Raw genomic sequence first — 22481 nt, 5'->3', positions numbered from 1 at the left:
CATCCCTTGGAATTACAGACCAGTTAGCCTAACATCAATAGTATGTAAACTCTTAGAGGAGATGATAAGGGACTATATACAAGATTTTAGTAATAAGAACGATATCATTAGCAGTAATCAGCATGGATTCATGAAGAATCGTTCTTGCCAAACCAATCTATTAACCTTCTATGTGGAGGTGAGTTGCCATCTAGATAAAGGAAGGCTCGTAGACGTGGTGTATCTGGATTTTGCAAAAGCATTTGACACAGTTCCCCATAAACCTTTACTGTACAAAATAAGGTCCGTTGGCATGGACCATAGGGTGAGTACATGGATTGAAAACTGGCTACAAGGGCGTGTTCAGAAGTGATAAATGGGGAGTACTCAGAATGGTCAGGGGTGGGTAGTGGGGTTCCCCGGGGTTCTGTGCTGGGACCAATCCTATTTAATTTGTTTATAAACGACCTGGAGGATGGGATAAACAGTTCAATCTCTGTATTTGCAGACGATACTAAGCTAAGCAGGGCAATAACTTCTCCGCAGGATGTGGAAACCTTGCAAAAAGACCTGAACAAATTAATGGGGTGGGCGACTACATGGCAAATGAGGTTCAATGTAGAAAAATGTAAAATAATGCATTTGGGTGGCAAAAATACGAATGCAATCTATACACTGGGGGGAGAACCTCTGGGGGAATCTAGGATGGAAAAGGACCTGGGGGTCCTAGTAGATGATAGGCTCAGCAATGGCATGCAATGCCAAGCTGCTGCTAATAAAGCAAACAGAATATTGGCATGCAATAAAAGGGGGATCAACTCCAGAGATAAAACGATAATTCTCCCGCTCTACAAGACTCTGGTCCGGCCGCACCTGGAGTATGCTGTCCAGTTATGGGCACCAGTCCTCAGGAAGGATGCACTGGAAATGGAGCGAGTACAAAGAAGGGCAACAAAGCTAATAAAGGGTCTGGAGGATCTTAGTTATGAGGAAAGGTTGCGAGCGCTGAACTTATTCTCTCTGGAGAAGAGACGCTTGAGAGGGGATATGATTTCAATTTACAAATACTGTACTGGTGACCCCACAATAGGGATAAAACTTTTTCGCAGAAGAGAGTTTAATAAGACTCGTGGCCACTCATTACAATTAGAAGAAAAGAGGTTTAACCTTAAACTACGTAGAGGGTTCTTTACTGTAAGAGCGGCAAGGATGTGGAATTCCCTTCCACAGGCGGTGGTCTCAGCGGGGAGCATTGATAGCTTCAAGAAACTATTAGATAATCACCTGAATGACCGCAACATACAGGGATATGTAATGTAATACTGACACATAATCACACACATAGGTTGGACTTGATGGACGTATGTCTTTTTTCAACCTCACCTACTATGTAACCTACTACTATGTAACTATGTAACCTGCCTGGCCCTATGTGAAAAAGTAATTCTCTCCCCCCCCTTGCTAAATCATGAATAAGCTGTGATTAACCAAATTTTTTAGGAAAGCGCAGTTAAATATAACTTGTCACATCCAGGCCTGATGAATCAAGAAATCACTTAATCGCTTTCTGACCAGCCGCCGCAGTTTTACTGTAGCAGAATGGCACAGGTGGGCGAAGCAACGTTACCTTACGGCAACTGCGATGATCAGATTAGTTTTAGAACCGATCAGTCTCCAGGCCCAGGCCAATGATTTCTGGCCTGGACCTGCTGATCAGTTCTGATGAATGAAATCCTCCCCTGCCTTTGTAAGTGCAAACACAGACAGGGGAAGTGATGTCCTCTCCCCTTGTGGAACTCTTTTCCGTTCCAGAGAGAAATCCAAACGTGAGTTGCACCAACACTACACTGACACAGTACACACATTTCATCCCCCAATCACCCTCCCTCCCGTTAACCCCTTCACTCCCTGTCACTGAATGCAGTTTTCATATTTTTCTTTGATCACTGTACTGGTGTCATTTGTGACACTAATCAGCGTTAGGTCTAGGGACCCCCCCTGATCACCCGGCGGGTGACATTAGTTAGGTTTTAGCGTCAGTTAGGGTCTGCGTCGCCTCAGGCAGCGTCAGATTAGTGCCAGTAGCGCCAACACCCACGCACGCACCATACACTTCCCTTAGTAGTATAGTGTCTGAACGGATCGATATCTTTGATCTGATCAGAACTATATTAGCATCCCCAATAGTTTAGGGTTCCCAAAAATGCAGCGTTAGTGGGACCATCCCAGATACCTGCTAGCACCTGCATTTAGCCTCTCCGCCCAGCCCACCCAAGTGCAGTATCAATCACTGTCACTTAAAAAACACTAAACACATAACTGCAGCATTCGCAGAGTCAGGCCTGATCCCTGCGAACGCTAACAATTTTTTTGGTAGCGTTTGAAGCAGACGCTGACAGTCAGGTGCTTTTTTTTTCCTGTGAGTCTCACTAGTGTACCAGTAAATTTAGAGGCCAAAATGTCCAATCGAAGGTACACTAGTGAAGAGACCTACACGTTTCTGAGCATGACAGATGAGAGTGAAGAGGAAGTCACCCATCTGTCAGATTCAGGCTCAGAATACGATCCTGTAGACAGCAGCAGAACCCTGACAGATAGCTCCGACGATGGAGTAGTGGTCCCTGCCAAGTTCAGGCGTACCTGACCCCATTCTTCTGCTGCTCTTGAGGTGCAAGAACTGCAGGGCTCTCGTATGGAGCAGAGAGCCAGTACTAGTGCCGCTCATCCTTCTGGTGAGCTGGCAAGCACCAGCGGCCTAGTACATCCTGGTCGTACATCCAGCACTGCAGTATCACGTGGTGACATGGCGAGTCCCATAAGTTCAGTTCAAGCTGGTGAGGTGGCTAGCACAACTAGTGTCCCGCAGCCACCAAGAAGACAAAGACAGGCCCGTCGAGCCCATAGTGCCCTTCCTGTTGCATTTGCCAATTCGAATTGGGAGCCCACCACTTCTGCAGCACCCATACTTCCCCCATTCACTGGCCAACCCGGAATTCAGGTGGAAACAGTTGATTTTACATCCCTTGACTTTTATTCGCTGTTTTTCACAGATCTCTATAGATCTATTGTGGACCAAAGCCATTTGTACTCTGGTCAATTCATCGCCGCTAATCCCCAGTTGACCCTTGCCAGAGATTGTAGACCTATTATGGTCTCCAAATTTAAGACCTTCCTGGGCCTATCACTCCTCAAGGGCATAACTAAAAAAAATGTGAGTTGCGGTCATATTGGTCCACTGACCCAATTCACCATATGCCCTTGTTCTCTGCCTCCATGACCAGGACACGATACGAGCAGATTTTGCGGTTGATGCATTTCAATGACAATGAACTCTGTCGTCCTCGGGGTGAACCCTGAATATGATCGGCTCTACAAAATTCGTCCCCTCGTAAACCACTTCAACCAGCAGTTTGCAGCCTTGTTTACTCCCGATCAAGTTGTCTGCGTTGACGAGTCCCTAAATAAGTTTTCTGGCCGCTTGTCATTCAAACAGTATCTTCCCAGCAAGCGTGCAAGATATGGGGTCAAGATGTATAAGCTCTGTGACAGGGCAACAGGCTATAAATATAGTTTTATGGTTTACAAGGGAAGAGATAGTTACGTAGAGCCAGAGAACTGCCCATACTACATAGGGAGCGCTGGTAAGATTGTGTGGGACTTGGCGTCACTTTTATTCGGAAAGGGGTACCACTTGTATGTGGACAATTGTTACACGAGCGTGCCACTTTTTAGTCACTTGTTTGATCATGAAATTGGCGCATGTGGCACCAGGCGATCTAAAAACACGCACACACCACAAAAAATAAAAAAGCCAAAAATAGTTTTATTTTTTTACCAGAAAATTCCGAAGGAAAATGGCCATCAGTTTGTGACCCCCAAGCGCACTTGGTTTATGCAGCAAGACAATGATCCTAAACACACCAGCAAGTCCACCTCTAAATGGCTCAAAAAATAAATTAAGGTTTTGGAGTGGCCTAGTCAAAGTCGGGACTTAAATCCAATTGAGATGCTGTGGCATGACCGTAAACAGACCGTTCAAGCAAAAATAGGAGTTTTATAACAGCTTACCTGTAAAATCCTTTTCTTGGAGTACATCATGGGACACAGAGCCTTAATTACTTAATGGGTTATAGGCCACCTTCAGGTGATGGACACTGGTATACCCAATGCAGGAAGTGCATATATAACCCCTCCTCCTTCCAGGAGCACATCAGTTTTTGTAGCAAAGCAATATACTTAAATCCCAAAAAAGAGGGGAGGGACCTCTGTGTCCCATGATGTACTCCCAAGAAAAGGATTTTACAGGTAAGCCATTATAAAAATCCTATTTTCTTTATCGTACATCATGGGACACAGGGCCTTAAGTAATTACTTAATGGGATGTCCCATAGCAATGCTACTTGAGGGGAGGGAGACACAACCCGGAGGGTACCCCCAGACTTGAGGACCTATACTGCTGCCTACAGCACACTGCGCATGAAGGCGATATCCTCATACCTCCTTACATCCACCTGATAAAATTTTGTGAATGTATGCACTGAAGTCCAAGTTGCGGCCTTACAGATCTGAGCCATGGAGGCCCGATGACGCACTGCCCAAGAAGCACTAACCACCCTGGTAGAGTGCGCCTTAACTTGAAAAGGGGGAATCTTACCCCTAAATCATAAGTTTGAATTATAACTTGCCAAATCCACTTAACGACAGTGGATTTCGATACTGCCTGTCCTTTCTTAGGACCCTCTGGCAGAATAAAAAAAGACATCAGTCTTACGAATCTGAGCAGCTGCCTTTAAATAGATTTTCACTGCTCTCACCACATCAAGACAATGTAGTGAATTTTCTTCCCTGGAACATGGTTTTGGAAAAAACGATGCCAGGACAATATCTTGGTTCATGTGGAAACCTGAGACCACTTTTGGTAAAAAAAAACCTGGAGGGTGCAACACCACTCTGTCCTTATGAAAAATCAAATATGGCTCTTTACAAGAAAGAGCAGCCAATTCTGAAACCCTCTTTGCTGAGGATATAGCAACCAAAAATACCAACTTCCTTGTCAGAAGGACTAGGTTGTATCGGTTCAAATGGCTGTTTTTGTAACACAGACAAAACTAAGTTCACGTCCCAAGCGTTCAAGCGGGCATATTAAGCCGCGTCACCCCTTGCATAAAACCCCGAACTAAAGAATGTGTAGCAAGTGGTCTTTGAAATAAGACTGATAAAGCTGAGACTTGGCATTTAATAGTACTAAAGGCTAATTTCATTTCTACCCCTAATTGTAGAAAGGCAAGAATTCTGCCTATGATATATCTGAGGGTGCCAACCCTTGGATTCACACCAGGAAACATAAGCCCTCCAGACTCTATAATATATAGTTCTGGAGGCTGGCTTCCTTGCATTAATCAAGGTAGAGATAACTGACCCAGAAAGCCCACGTTTCTTCAGAATGTGGGTTTCAATAGCCAAGCCGTTAAATTTAGAGACCATAAGTAAAGATGGAATATCGGTCCCTGTGAGAGCAGATCCGGCCGTAGTGGGAGCGACCATGGGCCCTCCACTGCCATCTTTACGATTTTTGCATACCTTCTGGGTCATGCTGGTGCCACCAGAATTACCGGCTCTCTTTCCAGCTTGATCCTGCAAAGAAGTCGAGGCAGCAACTGAATAGGGGGAATGCATAGATCAGTGAGAACTGATCCTACGGGGTCACCAACGCATTTGTTCCGCATGCGAGTGGATCCCTTGTTCTGGCCACAAAGTTGACTAACTTTATGTTGAACTTGGACGGTAGAAGATCTACATCCGGAGTCCCCCATCTTTGGCAAACAGCCCGAAATATATTGTGGTGAAGAGACCATTCCCCTGGGAATAACTGCTGGCGACTTAAGTAGTCTGCCTGCCAATTCTCTACTCCCGGAATGAAGACTGCTGATAGGCACGGAACATTCCTTTCTGCCCAAGTTAGAATATGGTTCACCTCTCTCTGCACTGAGAGACTCTTGGTGCCCCCTTGGTGACCGATATAGGTCACAGCTGTGGCATTGTCGGGTTGGATCCTGACAGGACAACCCCGTAACCTGAAATCCAGACCTTTAGAGCCAAACGCACTGCCCGAATCTCTAGGATATTGATGGGCAAGGTTCTTTCCACTGTCCCTGGACAGTTGTCTTTTCTAGTACTGCTCCCCAGCCTGAAAGGCTGGCATCAGTCGTCACCACTTTCCAGATAACTGGTCTGAAGGATTTTCCTTTCAGCAGATTCTGAGTTAGTAACCACCAACTGAGGCTTTATGACACCCTAGGGGAAAGTCGCTGTGGCAAGTCTAAAGCTTGAAATGTTTTGTTCCAAGCGGACAGGATACTGTTTTGCAACAGCCTTGAATGGAACTGGGCATAGGGAACTGCTTCGAATGAAGCCACCATGGTTCCTAGCAACCTCACGCAAAGGCGAATTGAGGGATCGCCTTTTGACCTGACCATCCGCACCAGCTCTCTTATGGAGTTGATCTTTGCCTGAGGCAAGAACACCTTTTCCTGGGCTGTGTCTATGATCAGACCCAAGTACTCCAGTCTTTTTAGCGGTATTAAGGAAGATTTCTCTAGGTTGAGAATCCAACCCAAACTTTCCAGGTAACTGGTTGTAATGCGTACGCTTTGCTCCAAACAAGCCACTGACTGGTCTATTAGCAATAGATTGTCTAGGCACGTTACAACTGTTATGCCCTGTGCTCTTAACCTGGCTAGAGGTGGGGCCAGCACTTTTATGAACACCCGGGGTGCTGTGGCTAGCCCAATGGGCAGAGCTACTAACTGGAAATGCTGCTGTTCTAACTCGAACTGCAGAAACTTTTGGTGAGCGGGAAATATAGGGACTTGCAGATATGCATCCCTGATGTTGATTGATGCCAGAAGTTCTCCTCCTAGAAGAATAGAAACTACTGACCTGATAGTCTCCCTGCAAAAGGAGCGGATCTTCAGGAACGGATTTAGATTTTTTAGATCTAGAATGGGTCTGACAGCTCTATTTGGTTTTGTTACCATAAAAAGATTTGAATAAAACCCCAGACCTTGCTCTTTTGTGGGGATCTGTATGATCACCCCTTGAGTTATTAATCAGTCTAGTGCCCAAAACAGAGATTGTCTTTTCTCTGGATCTTTGGGAACACTTGACCTCAGGAAACGAGACGGTGGAAAGTCCCGAAATTCCAGCTTGTACCCCAGCATTACCGTGGAGATGACCCATCTGTCCTGAATTTCCTCTTGTCAGACTTCTGAAAACTGCAGAAGTCTTCCCCCCACCTTGGTGAGGGGGGTTGCCTCTTCATGATGAGGCTTTAGGATTCTGCTTTGCAGGTTTCTGACCCCAGGACTTCTTTTGAGCCTGGGTCTGACCCTGAGGTTTTCCTCTAGAGTCTGACGGCGGAGGCCGTTGCCACTGCCTAGAGGCAGAAGCCCCTGGCACAGGGAAAAGAGCCAATTTAAATGAAGGGCGTGTATACTTTCTTTTGACTGGCAAAAATAGTACTTTTCCCACTAGAAATTGTTTGGATATATTTGTCCAAATCTTCTCCAAATAGTCGCTCCCCATGAAAAGGGAATCCAGTTAGGAGGGTTTTACATGGTGCTTCGTCTGACCAATTTTTTAACCACAGGATTCTACGCATATGTACAAGCATAAGAACGCCTGGTGAATAGAATCTTTAATGGCATCTATGGCAAAGCATAATGCTTTTGGTAGTTCAGCCAATTCCCGAGCTTGTTGCGCAGGAACCTCTTTAAGGGCCTGTCTAAATTGGTCCTTTAGGGATTGACAGAGCACCTGCCAAGGAAAAAGTAGATTTTAACAGGGATTCCAACTTCTTATCTGTTGGATCCTTAAGCATTGTCTACAGGACAAGTTAGGCTTTTATTCACACCTGAAATCGCAGCATCAACTGCTGGTACTTTCCATCTCTTGGTGAATTTCTCCTCCATGGGATATAGAACTGAAAATCTCTTAGGAGGGAGAAAATGCTTATCCGGGTGAACCCATTCAGCAAAAACAAGCTGTTCTAGTAATGCATGGACAGGAAATGCATGCAAAGGCTGAGAAGGTTTTAAAGGAACGCAGGGAAGAAACCAAGCTTTCGGGAGACTCCGTTAGGGGCAACATGAAAGTGTAACGAACCATCTCTGTAAGAGTTTGTATCAGCAATTTCTCAGATTGTGAGTAAGAATGAGCTCAGGCGTGTTCGCAAACAGCACGTGCAGAGCCCACCAGGAAGTCAGCATTGCAGAGCGCTAATCACAAGCAGTGAGACATTTCCGATCTCTGCAGCCGCGCATCGAGACAGTGTCTCACTGCTTGTTATTAGCGCTCTGCAATGCCCACTTCCTGGCGGGCTCTGCACGTGCTGTTTGGGAACACGCCTGAGCTCATCCTTATTGTGAGGCTGAGAAAGGTTCATCTACTGTTGTTTCCTCTACAGAGGAATCATCGGTTTGTTTTTCCTCTTGATCAACTGAGGTTAACACCTCATCCTGAGCCCACTGTTCCCCTTGCAAAGGTTCTGAACTGGAGCATCCTCCATCCATTTGAATGGAAGATTCGATTAAAGCCGCTAATCTTCCTTCCAGACCCTGCAGGGTGGAGGAAAGGACATCTTCAGTCACGTATACAGGGGCTGAGATGTGAGAAGCAGCTGCACCATCAATTTGTTCCCATGGCTCACCCTGGCTTGCTATAACTGGTAATTCAGGCGAGGATGACAGCGTGGAAATGCGACTCGAGATCCTTTAGTACTTTTTTGGTAGGCATAGTCCTAAGCATAAAAACAGAGGCACTATACAATTGCACTTAATCGCTGAATATAGTCATGACAAATAAAGCCGCTATAAAGTTCAGCCAAGTGCTGGGAAAAAAGTGTCCTTCCTGTATCAGGAATGCCAGTTTGCAACCCTCACGTGTCCCACAGCTCCTGTGTCCCTGTGTGCAGGCTGCTTGTTTCCTCCTCGTCAGCCGAGGAGAGACTGTCACAGCTGTAGTTTTATCTGTTTTTGCCTGCCGTGCGTCCTCGTGGACGTTCACGGCACAGCGCTTAGGCCCCTCCCCCTCCGAAAAAAATTTTGCTCCCTTTTCATTTAAAAAATGTTCCCGCGCTCATGCGCAGCACTTCCGGGTCTACAGACCCAACACGAGAGGGGGGGTCAGAGACCTGTTTAGCAGCAGGCACACAACAGTAACAGCAGTCAACAGTAACAATAGTAACAGTACCAACGGGACCTCCGCACCCCCTGGGGGGGTGGGGGGCCTTGGGTAATGTAAGGGGGTACACCGCTGATATCCCCCTAACCCTCTTGTCCCTTCAGGGGTGAAAAAGAAAACATTTGGCAGATTTCTTTTACCTGAGAATACCCCTGCACACGCTGCTGCGGCCACACACAGACTGAGCTTTACAGTGAAGACAACAGAGTAAGGTATGGGCATAGATTCCCTCTAGTGGAGAATTAAGGAATGACAACATTTTTTCCCTAATAGAAGAATACATAGGTAGACTTATCAGTTCCTAAGTTTCTTCCCTTACCTTATCCCTGCCGCAGGATTTGCTGAACAGACAATCCAACCTTCACCCATCACGGCGGGCTGCGTTTAGCAAACCTTCAAAGACCGGTTCCCTAGATATCGGGGTTCCAACTCCCTTGGACCTGTAAAGCACCCCACCAGGAAAGCTTTAGGTAATGTAGCAAGTCCTAAGCCCTGGGTTCCCGGGGTCCAGCCCTACAAAGAGAGAGGTTACAGACAAAAACCTCGTGCTTCGGATACGAGGCCCCAGGTACCATCCACTTAGGCCTCAGTGGCACTTTGGATGGATCTGGTCTATGGAGGCCATTTAAATCCAGCATGGATCCCTCCTGAAGCTCCTCAAAGCACATTTTCACTCGTGACCAACACCTTAGACACTGGCGAAAAAACTGATGTGCTCCTGGAAGGAGGAGGGGTTATATAGGGAGTGAACTTCCTGGATTGGGTATACCAGTGTCCATCACTTGAAGGTGGCCTATAACTCATTAAGTAATTACTTAAGGCTCTGTGTCCCATGATGTACGATAAAGAAAACAAGAAGACAGAAAGGTGCAAGGACCTAGTGTATTAATCGCAAATTATTTGAGCAAATAAAATATGGATAGAAATTGGATACTTACAAATGGCTTCTTGGTGTGTCTCTATTTAAGAACTGGTTAATTGTTGCACTGGTCAGTTCAGCTCTGAGGAAGGGGGTGCGTCCCCGAAATGTGTCAGCTTGGCTATACAGCGGGATACAATTGAAGCACACATACCTTACACCAGGGCTCAAAATTTCAAATCCTGAGCTACTAGCCAGGCCTCAAGGGTTACTCGCCATCAGTTGCCCCGCCCAACCTCTACCCTGCCCTGCCCCTAATTCCACCCCTAAACACGCCCTCAAATTATCTCATGAAATTATAATTAAATGTTTTGTGCAGAAGTTATAAAAATAAATATTAACAACAACTTTATCCATGCCCAAAAATGCAGCCTGCCCGTGTCCACCAATGCAGCCCGTGCCCGCCAGTGCAGGGGAAGAGAGAGGAGAGCCGCTGCCTGGTTTATCAGAGCACCGGGGAACATAATGGCTTTCATTTCAATATTTGTGTGTTCCCCACCGCGCGCGCCCCCCCCCGCTTCCAGGCAACCCACACTCGCTAGCCCTCAAAATCCACTCGCAAAATGGGAGCAGGCAAGTTTTTGAGGGCTGCCTTACACTATATGGCATCCTGTAGTCCATGTGTTTTTACCATTTGCACTTCTGTAAGTATCCAATTTTTATCCATTTTATTTGCTCAAATACATTTTTTGCGGTAATGAACTAGGTGCTTGCACCTTCCCGTCTTGTTTTTTAGTACCACTGTGGATTCCCCTATCCATTGAAGGCAGCATCTGCCTAGCACTTGAAATTGTTGCACAGTCCTATTCAACAGTGGAGGACCTCTGAGTGCTGGAAGTAATCGTTTTGTAGGCCATTCATGCTTGAAAACCCTCCAATGCGGCTGAATTAAAACGTTTGTTACCCCAACATTTCATATTCCTGATATGTGCCTGCTGTACCATGTACAGAGAAAGTATTCTGTTCTCTTTGTAGCAATAATTACAAATAGCTGCTCAGGAGAGAGTTCCCTGTCAACACCGATGGGGGAAATCAAGCTAATTTCTTTCCTGGAACCCATGGTTGCAGGAAAGAAATTTGCTCTGTCTATGGCCGACCTAACCCTTTCACACCGTTTCCAACCAGCTAAGTGATTGCAATCTCTACACCACAGAAGAGGGTATATGTTCTGTAGAAGGTAGGGCTTCGATTAGTTGCCTCTGTGAGGCAGCAGCACTGGTTGACTAGGATAAATTTAGCAATTCAAAACAGTTTGTAATTTCAACCAGTAAGGACTTACAATTCAAGGTATAAGAAATTCAAATCCTTATTTCTCACCTTTTGTAAATTTAGCTTCCACAGCTTAACATAGCCGTCACTTGAAGAAGATGCAAGCATATGGGAGTCTTCATGTTCAAAAGAATACAGACTCTTTACTCTGGTACAAAAGAAAGACACTTAAATAAGAAAAATAACAAATATTCACCCATGTAATAGTCTGAAATAAATGCAACAAAATCCACTGTAAGTGTAACTGAACAACAATCATAATAGCAAAATGAAAGTTTAAAAATCTGACTAACCTCGTCTCATGGGCTTTAAATTCACATAGACACTTCTGAGATTCCACATCGTAAATTCTAATAAGTTCCTCATCTCCTGCTACAACCAGCAGAACATCCTGTCGATTTACAATAGAAGACATGCATAAATTGTATTACACTGTTGAAGCAGTGCTGAAAGCCTTCTCAAATCAAAGAAAACATTTCAACATTCCTATAATTAAACATTTATGCAATCTGAAATAATGAACGTCAAAGCACTGCAAATAAACTGGCTGCGGACTGACAATTATAATTGATGGCGGAAGAGAATTTTCTAACAAGGAAGAAAGTAAATTACACTAGGGACGGAAAGTATTCAGACCCCCTTAAATTTTTCACTCTGTTATATTGCAGCCATTTGCTAAAATCATTTAAGTTTATTTTTTTTCCACATTAATGTACACACAGTACCCCATATTGACAGAAAAACACAGAAATGTTGACATTTTTGCAGATTTATTAAAAAAGAAAAACTGAAATCTCACATGGTCCTAAGTATTCAGACCCTTTGCTGTGACACTCAAATATTTAACTCAGGTGCTGTCCATTTCTTCTGATCATCCTTGAGATGGTTCTACACCTTCATTTGAGTCCAGCTGTGTTTGATTATACTGATTGGACTTGATTAGGAAAGCCACACACCTGTCTATATAAGACCTTACAGCTGTGCACAGTGTATGTCAGAGCAAATGAGAATCATGAGGTCAAAAGGAACTGCCTGAAGAGCTCAGAGACAGAATTGTGATAGAAAAACACAGAATTGTTGACATTTTTGCAGATTTATTAAAAAAGAAAAACTGAAATATCACATGGTCCTAAGTATTCAGACCCTTTGCTCAGTATTTAGTAGAAGCACCCTTTTGATCTAATACAGCCATGAGTCTTTTTGGGAAAGATGCAACAAGTTTTTCACACCTGGATTTGGGGATCCTCTGCCATTCCTCCTTGCAGATCCTCTCCAGTTCTGTCAGGTTGGATGGTAAACGTTGGTGGACAGCCATTTTTAGGTCTCTGCAGAGATGCTCAATTGGGTTTAAGTCAGGGCTCTGGCTGGGCCATTCAAGAACAGTCACGGAGTTGTTGTGAAGCCACTCCTTCGTTATTTTAGCTGTGTGCTTAGGGTCATTGTCATGTTGGAAGGTAAACCTTCGGCCTAGTCTGAGGTCCTGAGCACTCTGGAGAAGGTTTTCATCCAGGATATCCCTGTACTTGGCCGCATTCATCTTTCCCTTGATTGCAACCAGTCGTCCTGTCCCTGCAGCTGAAAAACACCCCCACAGCATGATGCTGCCACCACCATGCTTCACTGTTGGGACTGTATTGGACAGGTGATGAGCAGTGCCTGGTTTTCTCCACACATACTGCTTAGAATTAAGGCCAAAAAGTTCTATCTTGGTCTCATCAGACCAGAGAATCTTATTTCTCACCATCTTGGAGTCCTTCAGGTGTTTTTTAGCAAACTCCATGCAGGCTTTCATGTGTCTTGCACTGAGGAGAGGCTTCTGTTAGGCCACTCTGCCATAAAGCCCTGACGGGTGGAGGGCTGCAGTGATGGTCGACTTTCTACAACTTTCTCCCATCTCCCAACTGTAGAGCTGCACGATTCTGGCCAAAATGAGAATCACAATTTTCTTGCTTAGAATAAAAAGATCACGATTCTCGCGACGTAAAATCTTTCACATTATACAAAAACAATTTTTTTTAAAAATGGGCTAACTCTACTGGTTAGATTTTTTTTTTTTTTGTAATCATTAAAGTAATTTTTTCCCAAAAAAATTGCATTTGAAAGACCGCAAATACAGTGTTACATAAAATATTGCAACAACCACCATTTTATTCTCTAGGGTGTCTACTAAAAAAATATACATGTTTGGGGGGTTCGAAGTAATTTTCTAGCAAAAAATGATTTTAACTTGAAACCAACAAATGTCAGAAAAAGGTTTAAAAAAAAAAAAAAAAGTGGTTAAACTTTTTTCACTTACACACAAAATCTATTCCATTGACCAATTGTTACAATGTTTATACTTAAGTTCAACTGATAAAGAATGTTTTGTTTCTTGGCAGACTGCCCATTTTTTCTCTTTCTTTCTTTTGAGGGCTGTGGCTTCAGAAGAGCAGAGAGAATTCTTTGCATAGAAAGAATTGTGAAACCCTTCAGTCAAGATCGCGATAAAGTTTCTTGACGATTAATCACGATAACGATTCTTGATGATTAATTGTGCAGCTCTACCCGACTGCATCTCTGGAGCTCAGCCACAATGATCTTTGGGATCTTCTTTACCTCTCTCACCAAGGCTCTTCTCCCCCGATAGCTCAGTTTGGCTGGACGGCCAGCTCTAGGAAGGGTTCTGGTCGTCCCAAACGTCTTCCATTTAAGGATTATGGAGACCACTGTGCTCTTAGGAACTTTAAGTGCAGCAGAATTTTTTTTGTAACCTTGACCAGATCTGTGCCTTGCCACAATTCTGTCTCTGAGCTCTTCAGGCAGTTCCTTTGACCTCATGATTCTCATTTGCTCTGACATGCACTGTGAGCTGTAAGGTCTTATATAGACAGGTGTGTGGCTTTTCTAATCAAGTCCAATCAGTATAATCAAACACAGCTGGACTCAAATGAAGGTGTAGAACCATCTCAAGGATGATCAGAAGAAATGGACAGCACCTGAGTTAAATATATGAGTGTCACAGCAAAGGGTCTGAATACTTAGGACCATGTGAGATTTCAGTTTTTCTTTTAATAAAAAAATAAATCTGCAAAAATGTCAACAATTCTGTGTTTTTCTGTCAATATGGGGTGCTGTGTGTACATTAAAGTGGAAAAAATGAACTTAAATGATTTTAGCAAATGGCTGCAATATAACAAAGCGTGAAAAATTTAAGGGGGTCTGAATACTTTACATCCCCACTGTAGGAACAAAAACATTCACCTACAAGTCGTTTCCTTTGTTTAAAAACTTTAAATTGTTCTCTTTATTTTTATTTCGGCTACAAACCTCACCCAAAAATATGCACTGAGGGGAATTCATCAAAACTGGAGTAGTCAGAGTCTGGAACAGCTATGCATGGCAACCAATCAACTTCTACATTTCATTTTCAAAGCTTAGGTGTCCTTTTATGAAACTGAGATCAGCAGCGATCCCGAGTCTCACCGCTGATCTCAGCTCATTACCAGTTTATGAAACTGAGATAATCAGTGGAGAACATGTTCTCCGCTGATTATCTCAGCACAGTGAGAATTTGTAACTGACTTCACAGAAACGGCCAGTTTATGAAGGTGCGATCTCAGCACCTCACTGGCGATCTGTGACAGAATTCTCACTTTCTGATTCACCATTTCAGAAGTGGAGAATCAGAGTGAGAAGCCTGAAACTGGCTGATATTCTGGAGAAAGTACACACCCCAAAACCAGCAGGATAGGAATTTATAGTGTGTGTATATGTATATCTATCTATCTTTTTTTAGATGTTCACGTCTCTGGCTGGGTTCACACTTGTGAGATGCGTGAACCAGCGTGATTCCTGTGTGGGTTTTCACATCGCACCTACATTGACATCTGCGCACCACTGCGGGTGTCAATGTAAAGTTAATGACACCCCCAGATCATTTCACAGATCGCAGTGCGAACTATGTAATGGTGCAGGAATCGGATCGCATGGGTGTTCACACCCATGCGATCCGATTCCAGTGCGGACCAAATAAAGGGTCCTGTACCATTTTGGTGCAAATGCAATATGATTTAGGGCCAGTTCCCACTGCTGCGGTGTCCGAGATCGGATGTGATTCGCACCGCACTGCAAAATCAAATCCGATCTCTGCGCAATGCGATTTCAGCCATACAGATTTGCATTGCACTCGGACCAAACTCTTACAGGAGCCTTTTTTAGGTCCACAGCAGAATCGGATCACATGGGTGTTCGATTCGATTACTGTCCGAGTTTGCAGATCGCACTGCGATATGCAAACTGATTTGGGGGTGTTAACTTTTAGGCCCAGTTCACACTTGTGCGATGCTGGACATCGCACAGAAAACGCATGTAACTCGCAGCACACTGCCATTCACATTACATGCGATGTCTGTGCGTTGCGATATCAGCTGTACAGGTAGTATGGCTGATATCGCACCGCATTCGGTGCAAACACGCACAGGACCCTTTTTTCTGTTCGGACCAGAATCGGATCGCATGTGTGTTCACACATATGCGATCCAATTCATGTCCGGACTGTCAGTTCGCAGTGCGATATGCAAGCTGAACTGGGGGTGTCGTTAACAATGTATTGACACTCTCCCAGCGATTCGCATATGGCAGTGTGAACTGACATGCGAGTCGGTGCGATGCGGACTGCGAATCTGAGGTGGATTCGCAGTGTTCTCGCATTGCACCAGTTTATCAATTTTTATGTTTATCAATTATGAAATATTTTATTTTAATTTATTAATAAATATTTAAACTTGTATACTTTATTAAAATTATTTTTTTAATGATTATAAATGTGTTTTGCATTTATATGAATGGTGTATAGCTGCATTACATTCATTTACTATACACCATTCACATTTAAATAGGGACATGTATGATCTTTAAATATTGATAAAAACTATGTTTTTTTTATAATTAGGTTAATGTATATTGTATAGGGGGAATTTAACTTTATTATTTTATTAATATGTTGGGGAATAATGTGTGCTGATTTGTGTTAAACTTTTGTATTTTATGGTTCCTCATACTGTAATCCCGCTATATCACGCGAGATTACAGTGAGAGGAGCCATTCTCAAGAGTTCCTGGCATTTGTAGATCGCTCCTCAACTCAACATGAGAAGCGATCTACACACTTTCATAAACAGGCACTCAGAGGAGAGCGATCTCCTCTGAGAATGCCTGAGAACTGAAAAGCGGTATTTTACCGCACTTTCATAAAAGGACACCAAAATGTACAAGCTTAGTCTTTTTTTTAAATCGGCACAAGGAACAGTACTTACTATAAATCCAAAGTGTCCCTTGGCTGCTGCTTCAGTTAAAATCTTCCCTCCTTCAATCCCCCTCCCACCCATGCAGTGGTAATCTTCAAGTGCTACGGAGGTAATAAAGCCGAGTGACGGCACTCATCAAGAGTGGCGACTATGCCCACCGACTCCTATCATAGAAGCTGTACTATATTATAGCTTCCATTAGGGATGCACAGATACCGGTATCAATATCAGTGCCAATGCGGAGTATTTTTTTGATGAGTACTTGTACTCGTGAAAATGCTCCAGATACCGAAACTTTGCGGTGCTATTTGCATCAATAGAAATTAATGTGCACAAATAGCACTGCAAAGAATCGCATGCGATTTGAATACAAGTGTGTTGCGATTCCTGTCCGAAACGCATGTGATTTCCCCCACCGCTGCTTGTGCCATCTAGGAAGTTTATTAAAAAGGTTATAACTCACATTAGTGTCACATAGTGTCCCCATCCCGACCACTGGAGGTGCTTACAGGGCTTGAGGAGATGTATAGGCGGTCCACCCACAAGGTGACTTCCGCCCTATACCCACAGGGGTCCCAGAACTTCTCATCCAGCCCTGTGAGCATCTCCAGCGGCTGTGGTTTTCCATCGGAGGGACCCAGGACACTATGCAGTGTTGGATTTATGCAGATATGTACTTTAACCACTTCAATACAGGGCACTTATACACCTTCCTGCCCAGACCAATTTTCAGCTTTCAGTGCTGTCGCAGTTTGAATGACAATTGCGCAGTCATACAACACTGTACCCAAACTAAATTTTTATCATTTTGTTCCCACAAAGAGAGGTTTCTTTTGGTGGTATTTGATCACCTCTGCGGTTTTTATTTTTTGCTAAACAAATAAAAAAAAAAAAAGACCGAAAATTTTGAAAAAAATAAAAAAGTTTTGCTTTTGTTAAAAATTTTTGTAAATAAGTAATTTTCTCTTTCACTGACAAAGCGGCACCAATGAGCGGGCACTGACGATGGGCACTGGTAGGCGGCACTGATGGGCACTGATAGGCTGCAAAGATGGGTTCTTATGGGTGGCACTGATAGGCATCCCTGGTGGCACTGGTAGGCATTGTGAGTGGGCACTGATTGGCAGCTGCCTGGGCATTGATTGGCAACTGCCTGGGCACAGATTAGTATATCCCTGGGGGTATAGAGATGAACACATGGAGACAGGGAGCTACCAACAATATAATTTAATCACCAATACGGAGATCGGAGATTACGTTGGGTGCCCTACATGATTGCGGTGGTGAGGAGATCGTGGATGATACAATCATATGCTGTATGCCCCTTTGGGGTTGTTGGATCCGGTGAGTGGGGACCCTTGAGGGGGAGCACAAAAGTCACTAAGAACATTTAAAAGCACTCCAGTCACGGCTTTGCTTGAAGAAAATTTGTACACGTTTTTTGCAGAAATGTATCACCTTATGGACTACGATCACTATTTATAATTTGTTTGGTGTTATTTGCATATACCTGAATTAGTAGGTAGAGGTGCATTTTTAGGTCTCTGTTCAATGCTAAATCATTATACTATATGGTGGTCTCTTTTTTGAAATTGTATCACTACCAAATATAGGTGTCTAGCTCACACGTTTTATACTTATGTGTTCACCATTTATTATGATTTTACCTATCACATAAGATTGTTATTATTTTGGCACAATTTATTTGTGGTCTCCACAGACCACCACTAGGGTTTACGTGGGTTTTGCAAACCTCATCTAGATATTTATTTTAGTTTACACTACTACGTTCAGGACACAAGGAGAAAACTACCCCCCCTCCCCCCTCACTGCAGTTGGTCATCCCATATAATCCTATAGGAAGCGCCTACCCCATTGTGGTTTATTTATACTTTTTGGAGGATCCTTAGGGAAGCTCCTTTCAGGGGGGCTGCACACCTTAATCCTTGTCCTAAGCGCAGCCATTATACATACTTTTCTAGGGGGCATACCTGGTGGTCCAGTGTGGTGGCCATCCTGGTGGTCCTGGGCGGCTTCCCTGGTGGTCCTGGGCGGGATCCGAGGGGGGCTGTGCTGATGAACATCAGCACAGACCCCCCCCTGTCAGGAGAGCAACCGATCGGCTCTCCTCTACTCGCGTCTGTCAGATGTGAGTGAGGAAAAGCCGATCACCGGCTCTTCCTATTTACATCGTGATCAGCTGTGATTGGACACGGCTAATCACGTGGTAAAGAGTCTCTGTCAGAGACTCTTTACCTAGATCGGAGTTGCGGTGTGTCAGACTGACACCGCAACAACGATCGCCGTGATGCGCGCCCCCGGGGGTGCGCAGCGGCTTAATATCCTGAGGACGTCATATGACGCCCAGTCAGGATATTGAAACCACTTTGCAGCCGTCATTTTGCTATATGGCGGGCGGCAAGTGGTTAATGTGAGTTAAAACATTTTTAATAAAATTTCTCACTAGAGGGCAGCGCGGTTCCACACATTGTGGAAAAACGCCTACTCTCAAGCACGTTCCTGCACCGCTAGGGGTGTGAACTGACCCTTAAAGGAAGGTGCGTTTTATGCACTTTAAGTTTTGCCTACACCATTTTCATAGAGTAGAGCAGCGTGTTGAATAATGGTGATGAAGATGACACAAAGCATTTGGGTAAATGCCATGTAAAACCTTCATATCTGCATAGAAATTTCTTGCATTTTAATTTTTTTTTAAAAGGCAACAGTTTCGATTGATCAACTTTGTACAGTCTGTCTGCCTATACAAGGTTCCTACTGAACCAGTTGAGATCCCAACAGTCTATGGCCGGCCTGAACTCCACTCATGCACATCTGACTCATTAAAACAGCTAAATGTAATATCCTTAACAATATACTGCATAGCCACTAGCAGCCTGAAAAGCTGCCAATGGTTTCTGGAACAGAAGATGAGAAACACATGACTAGTTAATAAAAGAGCATTAGGTTGGGAATATGAAAATTACTTCAGACTAGGGGTGCAACGGATCAAAAAACTCACGGTCCGGAACGTGTCATGGATCAGATCATTTTTCGGATCAGCAAAAAAGTCTCCCCCACTGTTGTAATATCCACATCCATCTCCCCCCACTCCAATATCCACATCCATCTCCCCTCACTCCAATATCCACATCCATCTCCCCCCCACTCCAATATCCACATCATCTCTGAGTACCCACTGTAATATCCACATCCATCTCCCCCACTCCAATATCCACAGACATCTCCCCCACTGTATACAGTATAGGAAGATTAGTGTTTAGTCTTCTCTCAGATTAGCAAACCTGTGAGATGAGCAGGGCTGACGCTGCTTTTTAAAATTCAAGATCTAAGTAGTCAGACGGAGTTCTAAGTACTGTATTTCACTATATAAACTGACTTTACTGTTATAAATACGTGTAAAATGCAAAACTCCGCTGGGTGTAACAACATGTCCGCTTTTCCCCTTCTTAGTGTATCCTTACTGTGGAGGAGTGTGGGGTGTAGCAAGATGGCGGTGACGGGACGTCACTTCCATTGCAAACTGCGATAAGTCGCCCAATATGTCGTTACACTGGCCAGAGGGGTGATGACATCAGCGCGTAGCTCACCGCCACCGCCGGGTGTACCAAGATGGCCGCCGCTCCGGAGCTAGGCCGAAGCCGCGGCCTTTCCTAAGGCCGAGGCAGCGGAGCGCTCCGCGGAGCGCGTGGTGTGCCGATCCGAACAGGTGGACCCGTTCAGATCACGGATCGGTGACGATCCGTTGCACCACTACTTCAGACACAAAGAGCACACATACATAAAATACACACACTTTCCAACAGCAGCATTTTTAAGCTCCTTTGTCAACAATATAAGCTTCTTTTCCATTAGAGCATGGCGCCAACCTGAAGTGTTCTCTCAGGATACATGCGAGCTGCTTAGAGGAATGGGAAGAACTGCCCAAGTGTGCAAGACTCCGGATGAATGACTTAACAGCATAAGGAAGAAGTTTTGTAATGTGTTTTATAATAATGAAGGCCATATACACAAGCAATAGGAAAACATCATTCAAAAAACTATTCCCTCTTAAAGCGGTTGTAAAGGCTGAAGGTTTTTTAACTTCATGCATTCCATGCATGAAGGTGAAAAACCTTCAGTGTGAAGCTTCCTCCACAGCCCCCCCCACCAATACTTTCCCGAGCTTGCAATGTGCACGAGAGTGACTGCTGTCTCAGGTCTCTGCCTCCTCATTGGTTGAGACACAGAAGCGGGAACCATTAGCTCCAGCGGCTGTCAATCACAGGGCAAAAATCAAATGTTTTTAATGTTTATTGATTGTGTTTAAAAGTGTTTTTTTTTTTTAAGAGGAACTGCAGTCTGCTCACATAATTTGTAATAAAAACATCTTTGCCATTCTGAAGCTTCCCTCCAACCACTTTGCATATTTTATCATATATACTGTGATTCTGTACTTGCCAAATAGGCTGCAGAAATCTCCCTCCACTGAGTCTGGCTGCAACCATTTAACTGTGGGCAGCTGAAGCTGCTGCCTGTTCACTTCCTGGATTTACACAGAGACACCTCCAACTCTGCAGCTCTCATTGGCCATTGTATGACTCAGGATCGCCCCTCCCTTCCTGGCAATATCTCAGGAGAGTGTGAGAGGGAGCTGTGCATAATGTCATAAGACTAGGCCTTTTACCAGACAAGAAACAGGAAGTGGGCTGTATAAGGTATTTACTGGCAGAAAAAAAAATGTTTTAATATCCAAATTTAAAACAAGGGCAGAAGATGTAATATATGGAAAGATGAAAAAAATGGCTGAAGTTCCACTTTAAGCAATTTTCTCTTCTGATTGACTGTTCTTCAAATATTATGGAAAGTAATAAATATAGGTTCATTCATAACAGAGTGAATTGGGGAAAAATTCCCATTGTGGCCACTAGATGGAGCTGAGGATCATAGGAAACAAATAAATACATAAGAGCAATGGAACAACAAGAAAGATACTGGAACTTCACTGTCATGACAACAAATGTGGAGTAAGGGTTAACTTTCACTGCCATTTCCACCATGTGGAATGCAGGGAAAGAGGGGCTTACTTTCATTAACTACCAATGCAAAATGGGTGGGATCAAATTTTCAGTCAGTAACAACCAATGCACCTCAATGCATGAAAAAGCACTGCTATTGACCCTCTGAAATCTCCAATTTGGCCACCATTGATCTAGTATCCCTTCTTACAAAGATGTATTTATTTCCTATGATTCTCAGCTCCATCTAGCAGCCATAATGCAGTATTTTTCCAATTAACTCCATGCCCGTTATGAATGAGCCCATCTTGATTAATGCCCATAATGTTTGAATAACATTCGACCAAAAGAGAAAATAGCCCAAGAACATTTGATTTTGTTCCTATTCTCTAACAGCGAGTTATAGTTCAGAGAATTGCAGTAGTTTTACTGCACAAATGGCTATGCAGTTTGTCTTTAGAAATACACCCCTAAGTGTAATCTCTAGGGTTCTATCCAAAGAACTCTTTTGGTGAACCAAGTCATCAACAGAATTCTATAACAGTGTGCAGACAACTTAAAACATGCTTTCAATAAAAATCTAAATGTTTCAATTGTAAAGGTTTGGTAAAGTGAAGGAGGATTGTAACACCTCTGGCAAGTTTTTATTGCGGTTTGACTACACTGGGGAAGTTCGCCCTTACCCTCTCCCAGTGACGCCCATGTGACAAAAGGACAAGACAACTGGGGCAGAAAAGCGAAATAAAAAATCCATCTACAGATGAGCTTCAGTGTA

The 22481-nt window shown here is 43.9% G+C and overlaps 1 protein-coding gene across 2 annotated transcripts in view; it reads right to left on the bottom strand.

Moving 5' to 3' along the window:
* Positions 1 to 22481, bottom strand: part of PAK1IP1 (PAK1 interacting protein 1) — a 49092-nt gene that overhangs the window by 12088 nt on the left and 14523 nt on the right. For both annotated transcript variants that reach the window (XM_073631042.1, XM_073631043.1), the window contains exons 7-8: positions 11701 to 11798; positions 11456 to 11555 (exon numbers count right to left, since the gene is read on the bottom strand). In XM_073631042.1, coding sequence (XP_073487143.1) covers positions 11456 to 11555; positions 11701 to 11798 — 198 coding nt within the window. The remainder of the gene's footprint in view (positions 1 to 11455; positions 11556 to 11700; positions 11799 to 22481) is intronic.

This window comes from Aquarana catesbeiana, linkage group LG05 (assembly GCF_042186555.1).
Source record: "Aquarana catesbeiana isolate 2022-GZ linkage group LG05, ASM4218655v1, whole genome shotgun sequence".
In the NCBI taxonomy this organism is placed as follows: domain Eukaryota; kingdom Metazoa; phylum Chordata; class Amphibia; order Anura; family Ranidae; genus Aquarana; species Aquarana catesbeiana.
Note: the sequence above shows the minus strand (reverse complement) of the source record. Positions and strands in the feature narration are given on the sequence as shown.